Source organism: Tricharina praecox (assembly GCF_024521635.1).
Source record: "Tricharina praecox strain CBS 144465 chromosome Unknown BZA05scaffold_6, whole genome shotgun sequence".
In the NCBI taxonomy this organism is placed as follows: domain Eukaryota; kingdom Fungi; phylum Ascomycota; class Pezizomycetes; order Pezizales; family Pyronemataceae; genus Tricharina; species Tricharina praecox.
Window position 1 is genome coordinate 428,144 of NW_026250408.1, and position 8,410 is coordinate 436,553.

The following is an 8,410-nucleotide window of genomic DNA, read 5'->3' on the forward strand; positions in this document are numbered from 1 at the left end:
GATACGAAGGTTTAAACGCGGGTTCCTCTCTATTGTAAATTACCCGTCTTTGCTTCCCGCTTCAGAGAGCACTCGCGAAGCTCCTGTCCACCTATCAGCAATGGACTCCTCCTCCTCGTCATCTGCGTCTCAGCAACGCCTCGCCAGCGTCTTATCTGCATCCTACATTGACGCCGATATTCGTAATGCACTCGCCGTGCTGGATACACGATTCGTCGAGAACACAGCCGAAACCCGCAGGCAGCTCCGAGTCAACGTCCAAGGCGACGTTATCCGCGGCAATGCGCAGATAGTGCGGGACTTTGCTCTGGTCGCAGAGGTATCTTTTCTCCTGCATGTCTTGTGTTTTGTTTCTTGTTTTTATAGTGTCGAACGGTATTGAGATGGTGCCTCCCCAGTAGCAATTGACACAAATCGGCTCCGCTTTGGACTCCATGAACGATGTGGTCTCCTCGATGCGCGCTCGTACTGCCCTGGCGTCTGCCGAAACTGCACCGATCCTCGAAGAGTCCTCTCAGCTCCTCGCACAGAAGAAAGCCGTTGAAGACAAGCAAGTGCTGCTCGCCGCGTTTACCAAGCACTTCACCGTATCTGAAGATGACATCGTGTTGCTCACGAGCTCCGCCGAACCCGTAGACGACCGGTTTTTCAGAGTACTCCAGAATGTCAAGAGAATACACACCGATTGTCAAGTACTACTGGCAAGTGGGAATGAAAAGGTGGGCACCGAGATTATGGACGAAATGGTCAAGCATCTACATGCCGCTTTCCAGAAGCTCTTCCGTTGGGTGCAGCGAGAGCTCAAGACTCTCTCCCTGGAGAATCCCCAAGTAAACAGTGGTATACGGCGGGCTCTTCGAGTCTTAGCTGAGCGCCCTACATTATTTCAGTGGGTTCCCATCATCCAGTGTCTGTCCAAGAATTCCCAAGTGCTGACGCACTTCAAGAAACTGTCTAGACTTCTTTGCCGAGGCACGACAGAAGATATTGCTCGACTCATTCTACACTGCGATGACCGGAAGTACCCACGGCACCGCGGTAGACTACCATATCGATCATGCCACGAAACCTATAGAGGTCTATGCCCACGACCCTCTCCGGTACATTGGCGACATGTTAGCGTGGCTACATTCCACAGCGGTAGGAGAGCAAGAAACACTTGAAGTTCTGTTCGTCGCTCAAGAGGGCGAGGATGGCGTTCAGAAAATGAGTATATTAGGGGGGTTTGAGGAGAGCTTGAAAAGTGATCTTATGGCAGAGGATGAGGCATTTGGGTGGGATGCTCGGCGCGGGCTGGTGTTACTCGTCGATAAGAATCTCGAGACGGTGTGCAAGCCGTTGAAAGTGAGTGAGATCTTGTCTCAGCTCTGGAGCTATCTGACTAACCTATTTCGTGAAGGCCCGGATTGAGCAAGCAATTGCCAGCCAGGAGTCAAGCACCTTGACTTACAAGCTGACGAACCTGATCAATTTTTACCGGCTCACTTTCCAACGTCTATTTGGAGAGGATTCCAATCTTCTCGCCACCACACAGAAGTAAATCCTCTGTTATTCGACTATTAGAAGCGTAGCTAACGATATTCAGCCTGCACGACTCAGCGCTGCGACAATTTTACAGCACACTCCAGGACCATGTCCGGTCGGTCAAATCGGACTTGCCGCAGGCACCTACCAATCTCGCGCCTCCTATGTTCCTCCAGGATGCGCTGAAAGAGTTGACACTTCTGATGAAGTCGTACGACACTTCTCTTGCTCCGCTAGAATCAAGAGAGGATGGATTCGCCAAGATCCTAGATAGCGCGCTGGATCCATACCTTGAAGGATGCGTCGAGCTCTCGCGAGAGCTGCAGAAGCCTGATGGAGATGTCTTCAGTCTCAACTGCCTACACGTAGCAAAGTCTGCTCTGGAACCCTTCGAGTTCACAGCTCGACGAGTCGAAAAGCTGCAGGAGCAGATTGCACACCATGTCAACATCTTAGTGGACTATGAGCTTGACTTCTTCCTTCAGCAATCAGGCCTGCATCCTCTCCTTCAGACTCTCTCGGAATGGGAAGCCAAGGTAGATTGATTGACCCGAGTTATTGCCGGCTCTCGCTGACATGTCTCACAAAGCCCACCGGCCACCCTCCGTTCACACCCACTTCCCTTCAACAAGCCTCGGAAAAGTTGGACGACTTCCTTCCCTCGGCGCTGATGGACGCCCGAGCAACCCTTAACCGCCTCAGCTCCCCGCAGTTTCTAGACGAAATCACGGCGAAAGCCGCTGAGGAGTTTACACACAATTTTGCACGGGTCGAGGAGGCAGTGATCGACACGATGGGCGGTAACGAGGGGGAGGCAGAAGATATGCGTCGATTCTGGCCTAGGACTGTGGATGAAGTTACTGTGCTGCTTAATTAAGCTAGACTTGGGAATGACGAAGAAGATAGCTCAAGTGTATTACCTGCATGAATTGAGAAAATACGATACATAATACCACACTTTATGAACCAAATTCAACGCACAACCACATCTAGAAGGTGGCCCATCGTGAGTGATACAGGATGTATCGGCATTTCCAGGTGATTCTTTAGCTCCAAGAACCCTGCCGAGTTCGTTTCCGTCAGCCTCGGCAGTCGATCTGCGCGCCCGCTTCCGCCGCCGACGCACCCCGCCATTGCTTACATTTGTATATATCTGGCCCGCGTGCTCCATCTATATACACTAAATTGCACCCTCTATACACGAAACTGTGCTATCTATACACGATGTTCACACTTCTCAAACGCACCGCCTTCGCCGCCTCCGCCACCGCCGCCCTGCGGCCCGCCGCCCGGAGGTTAGCCCACACAACCACCTACGACTGGGAAGACCCACTCCTTCTCCGCGAGCAGCTCGACGAGGAGGAAATTGCCATTGCACAGACCGCGCGTGACTACTGTCAGGAGCGCCTTCTGCCGCGAGTTCTCGGTATTTAGGTCATCTTCTGCGCGGGTAGCTAAGGCAGTGGCTAATTAGCGGGGACAGAGGCGTACAGAGAGGAACATTATGAACGCGAGATACTTGAGGAGATGGGAGAGCTCGGGTTTCTGGGCGCAAGTATTGACGGATACGGGTGCGCGGGAGTGGGACATGTTGCTAATGGTGTGAGTACTCTAAGCATGCGGAGTGATATTGAGCGAGGCTGATATTGTGCGCGCAGTTGATCACACGGGAGGTTGAGAGGTAAATCTTGCTTTATGACTATATGGATGAGATATTGATATCATAGCCGGACAGGGTGGACAGCGGTTACAGAAGTGGAATGTCCGTTCAGAGCTCACTCGTTATGGGTGGAATTGGTATTCCCTCCTTCCCAGCTCATGTCAATTGGACATATATTGATAGAAACACAGACGAGTTCGGAACTACTGAGCAGAAGGAACGATATCTTCCCGGCATGGCGAAGGGGAAGATCGTGGGTGCTTTTGGGTTGACCGAGCGTAAGATTCCTCTGGGTCGGACGTGAGTGAGTGCTGCTGACTGAAGGTGTAGCAAACCATGGTTCTGATCCTGGAGCGTAAGTCCCGACGCCCACTTGAATATTCAGGCGCGGGGACTGAGATTAGCAGGATGGAAACCGTTGCCCGACCGCATTCCACAAAGGAGGGTGTCTACCTCCTTAATGGCTCCAAAACCTGGATCACCAACAGTCCCATCGGTCTGCATTCGCCTTTGCCCACCCCTCCTTTCGTACCACTTTCTAACCCACCATAGCGGACGTCCTCCTGGTCTGGGCCAAACTAGACGGCGAGATTCGCGGCTTCCTCGTTGACCGCTCGACCGCAGGGGACTCCCTCTCCACCCCCGCAATCAAAAACAAATCTGGCCTGCGCGCCAGCATCACGGGAATGATCCACCTTACAGACACTCCTGTACTAGCGTCCAACCTGTTTCCGCACATCTCCGGCCTCCGCGGCCCTTTCACCTGTCTGAATTCCGCCCGTTACGGCATAGCTTGGGGCACCATAGGCGCACTTGAAGACTGTCTCGCCCGTGCCCGCGCCTACAGTTTGGAACGCAAACAGTTCCGTGGGAACCCGCTGGCGAGGTATCAACTCGTCCAGAAGAAGCTCGCAGATGCGAGTACAGATGTCGCCTATGGCCTTGCCGCTGCGCTTCAAGTCGGACGGCTGAAGGATAAAGGCCTTGCTACGCCGGAGATGATCTCAATGATCAAGAGGCAGAACTGTGATCGTGCGCTGGTGGGAGCGAGAGCGCTACAGGAGATTTTCGGAGGAAACGCGGTGAGCGATGAGTATCACATTGGAAGGCACGTCGCGAATTTGTTTGTTACGCAGACATATGAGGGACAGAGCGATATCCATAGTAAGTTATCCCGTGACTGGTTGGGATGGGAAGGCTGCTAAAAGTAGGGATAGGCTTGATTCTAGGACGGGCTATCACGGGGGTACAGGCGTTCTGTTGAGAGGATGTGGTGTGTGTATGAATACTCCCTTTTTATAAGGATACTGTGATCATCCTTCACTTAGGATCACAATTTATCAGGACGAGGGAGTTTGACAGAACGGGATCGTGAGATCAAACCCCACAGCAAAGACCAATGTAATGAACAAGCATTTATAAAACCCATAGTACAACCCAAGATGCATAAAAGTAAAGGAAAAGCACAATCAACGCCGACCAATGCCATCCATCCATCCATCGACTCTTAACACTGCCTCACCATCATCCCCTCGGGATTAATAGTATACGCCTCGTCGACCTCGTGTCTCCAACGATCCATTTGGATCCTCGGGGCACCTCCGTTCTCATCAGCGACTAACACCCCCATGCTGTCGAGTGCCGCCTTGATATCGTCCGGCTGTATATACGTCGCCTTCGACAGATCGTTTATACTGATACTATCCTTCTCCGAGTCGCGGATTACCTTCGCAATGCAGGTGGACCAGTAGGCAATATATCCTTTATGGCCCAAATCCGATAGCGCTATCCTCCCACGACATCATCAGCATTCCTCTCTCCCTCTCGGAATTCCAAGTTACCTACGTTTCTCCGGCGACCCCATTTTTCCCGCGCCTCTCGACAGCTCATACGAAAACGCAATCAGGAGCTTGCCCAAACCTTTCTTCTGAAAGGGTGGGAAGACAAGTATACACGCGAGGTTGTAGTCGTCCCACGAGATTTTCTCCTTTGAGAAGAAGCCGAGTACGCGTTTGCGTCCCGTGGTTCCGCAGGTGCCGATAAGCGTGTAGAATAAGAACGACCGTGTTTCGTAGCAGACGCCTTTTGTGTCGAGGAAGAATTTGGCGAAGAGACTGAGGCTCTGGCAAAAGAGCTGGGAGAGATCAGTGGGGGTCGTGGGGGACGGGGAAGGGATACGGGGGTAGGGAGGGCTCACGGGCTCTTCTGCTCCATCCACTTCGTAGATATCGCACCCGCCGTGGGAATACATCAGCGTGCCCAACATCTCTCCTCTTGCCAACGTACAAAACTTCTGTCCTCCCCTCGTTCATTAACCCACTGTCCATTGTCACTTCTCACTCCAAAGTGCCATACCTGATGTCCCAACGCGCGCGCTACATCCGGCGTGTACTTAAAGCAGTGCTCGCATACGTACAGCCGACCATTCTTGAAGCTGGCATCGCCGAGGAGCTTAGAAGGGTAGCTGGACGGGTACCAGGGCGCGATTAACTGTCCGCCGAAGACGACGGAGGTTATTTCCTTCGCGGCGACGCGTGGCGTGGTGCTGCCGGGCTTGTCGGAGCTGGGGGGTGAGGGTGTGGGCTTTTTGCGCATTGCTGTTCTGTTCGTGACTGCGATATCGGTTTGTCGCCGGGTGCGGGAAATAGGCTCTATTGGTTGGGGAGGATGGAGGCGGAAGGCGGTGTTGGTGAGAAATAGTTATGGTCGGTGCTGAGTCTGAAATGGCGAGCCGAGGAGCGGCAGGCGGCTGTAGTGAAGGCGTGGGTTTTCTTGCGCCTCATTCAGGCTGGTGGGTTCTGGTGAGTTGAGATTTGAATCAGGGTGTGAGTGAAGATGCCATTCAGAGTGACTGTTACGGCGTGGAGAGTTTCCAGTAGTGAAGCTTGATAGTGGTGCAGAGTGATTATGCGCGATAAGCGCGGCCCAAGCTTTTGGGTGGAGAAGCAAGATATTGTCTTATTCCCATGCACTCTACACAGCACGAGACTCAGGAAGGCAGCCAGAATAAGATGTTCAATCACACGTTTCTATATACGGAGCTCATCTGTCGGTCCAAGTTCTTGATCTTCAGCTCCATCTGCTCCCTCCTCTGTTCCAGCTGCCTAATCGCTTCTTCCTCCTGCTCCAACATCTCATCCGTTATGAAATCTTGCTCTTGCTGCGGCGCCGGCTCCTCCTCCTCGGCATCCTCCACACCAGCATTGAGAATATCCAGCTGCTTCCTCTGCGCCTCTACAAGCGCCTCATAGATCACAATAGACTCGGACAACTGCTCAAATCGCTGTCTCGCCGTCGCGATCCGTCTGCTTGCGCCAGGAATATGACTACCCGACCCCCATCGTCAGCCGACACCCTTCCGATCATCTAGATACCTCCCCTCGACTCCCCACACCTTCAAGGGGTACTTACAAAACACTAACGAGCTTCTCGGCACCCATCAACAGCAATTCCACATCCACGTCCCCCTGCGCTGGATGACCCATAGCGCTACCGTGACCACCCGCGCCTCCGCGACGCAACTGCGCAATCATATCGCCGCCGAGAACGTTTTGCACAGCCGTGTTTTGCCGCTGCTTGCGCTCTGCGGTGCCAGCGCGTGTCGCCGTTGGCATCGTGAATAGCGCGCGCTCTTGTACATCGCTGTCGCGGAGGAGGGAGACGATGTTGGTGGAGTGGAGGATCGCTATGTATTCTTATCAGCTCCCGTCATTTCGAACCCGGATCAAAGAGTGAGGACTGGACGGCACAGACCATTGGTGAAGATCTTAGGGGGCGCGAAGTGGAGGGATGTGATGTTGGATGCAGATTGAGAGATCTGCGCAAGGGGCTGCGCGAGGAGCGAATCCATATCTGTATCGACCCGTGAGGTGGGGAGGTCGTGGAGTTGCTGTTGTCGACGTCGTCGCGTGGGGTCACATCACATGCATGCAGATCCCACGTCAACGCGGTGCGGCAACGAGTGACTAAGTAAAGTACCTACATACAAACCGCATGCAAGCGCGTTAATGTGCAAGTTGGCGACCGGTAGATTTCGAGATAGGTTCCTGTGGGCCCACAAGGGTGCTGTATTCGGCAATTACTCCACATTACTCCAGCCACAGCCACACATGAAAAAAGTATTGGCGTTGTGAAAGAGAGGAAAGCAAATGGCGCATGCGGGTGTGAGTGAGTCGTCGCGCTGACAAAAATAATGTTCTTTCTCTCCGACCATCGCGGCGCCGGCAGGAAAGATTGTTGTGGTCACGCAACAAAACAAACTAATGTTCTCTCTCTGACAAAAAACCGTCTCCGCGCTGGCAGGAAAGATCGTTGTGGTCGCGCAGCAAAAAATAATAATTGATGTTCTCTCCTAGCTCCACCACTGGTTTACAGAGTCCATCAAATTTTCTACAATCTCCTGGTGTTCTGCGTCTACAAAACGGTCTTCTTCTATCATATCATGGACAGCATAAAGCTGTTGGTTAAGACGTTCCCCTAGTTCGCGTAGCTGAAGAACGATTCCCGTCACAGTGATCGGTTTGTCCACCGTATGATACGCGTAACTTTGATTCGGACCTGACAGAGTCCAGGCTGCCATTACTGTAATTTCGCCGTTCCTCCGTGTTTACAAGCGTTGAGTTTGGCGTACACTGTACTTACAAGTGGCCGGTACGCGTCGTATTCTTCCTTTGTCAGAAGAACAGGCGCGTGGAGATTAAACAATTTGTCGCACCAGATCAGTGTTCTGGGGAGTAGGTAGAAGCAGTGTTCTACATAGACCAGTCCCGACCAAACCTGGCAAGGTCTGGTCGGTCGGGATATATCCCGACCAAAAAACAACTTGGCCTGGTCGGGTCGAGCTATATCCCGACCGACCCGTCCGGTCGGCCGACCGGTCTGGTCTATGTAGAACACTGGGTAGAAGTCATGATGAAGTAGTGGCGACAATAGATGGTATCGTGTTTGTTGTAGGTAGTAACGAGGACAAAAGTTCGAGTATCTGGTGAGAGTTTGTTGGGTGGTACGGGTTTGTTGTGTGGTGAGTGTACAGTAGAGTAGAGTTGCGCGTGCCGTGAGCATTCGCCCACCCTTTTTCCACGACGCCAATATTTTTTATTTTATTTTTTAATTATTTCTAATGTGTGGCTGAGGCTGAGGTGATTCCGCATAGGGTAGAAATCAACGACCCTTGTGGGCCCACAGCAACCAATCCCTGGATTTCGGGCGACTGCCCTACAAACACCG

At 52.6% G+C, this 8,410-nt stretch overlaps 4 protein-coding genes across 4 annotated transcripts; 2 read left to right on the forward strand and 2 right to left on the reverse strand.

The window, feature by feature from the left end:
* Nucleotides 1-55: 55 nt before the first annotated feature.
* BZA05DRAFT_233979 (oligomeric Golgi complex subunit 6) lies at nt 56-2,513 on the forward strand. Its single transcript, XM_051479840.1, has 6 exons — nt 56-319; nt 402-889; nt 948-1,344; nt 1,400-1,536; nt 1,586-2,060; nt 2,114-2,513. Exons 1-6 carry the CDS (start codon nt 101-103, stop codon nt 2,399-2,401), a joined length of 2,004 nt encoding a protein of 667 aa, XP_051341531.1. The 5' UTR covers nt 56-100; the 3' UTR covers nt 2,402-2,513.
* Nucleotides 2,514-4,606, forward strand: BZA05DRAFT_390918 (glutaryl-CoA dehydrogenase). Its single transcript, XM_051482930.1, has 9 exons — nt 2,514-2,950; nt 3,008-3,126; nt 3,183-3,205; nt 3,260-3,321; nt 3,376-3,462; nt 3,515-3,539; nt 3,592-3,680; nt 3,737-4,348; nt 4,402-4,606. Exons 1-9 carry the CDS (start codon nt 2,749-2,751, stop codon nt 4,446-4,448), a joined length of 1,266 nt encoding a protein of 421 aa, XP_051341532.1. The 5' UTR covers nt 2,514-2,748; the 3' UTR covers nt 4,449-4,606.
* An 85-nt stretch (nt 4,607-4,691) lies between these two features.
* BZA05DRAFT_429139 (acyl-CoA N-acyltransferase) lies at nt 4,692-6,077 on the reverse strand (the record flags this gene model as incomplete). The annotated part of the gene is made up of 5 exons (XM_051486120.1): nt 5,540-6,077; nt 5,382-5,477; nt 5,030-5,318; nt 4,807-4,969; nt 4,692-4,773 (listed from the first exon to the last, which is right to left on the reverse strand). Exons 1-5 carry the CDS (start codon nt 5,777-5,779, stop codon nt 4,692-4,694), a joined length of 870 nt encoding a protein of 289 aa, XP_051341533.1. The 5' UTR covers nt 5,780-6,077.
* A 126-nt stretch (nt 6,078-6,203) lies between these two features.
* Nucleotides 6,204-7,034, reverse strand: BZA05DRAFT_442904 (DASH complex subunit Spc34; the record flags this gene model as incomplete). Its single annotated transcript, XM_051486809.1, has 3 exons — nt 6,204-6,510; nt 6,596-6,869; nt 6,938-7,034. 3 exons carry the CDS (start codon nt 7,032-7,034, stop codon nt 6,204-6,206), a joined length of 678 nt encoding a protein of 225 aa, XP_051341534.1.
* Nucleotides 7,035-8,410: the final 1,376 nt, after the last annotated feature.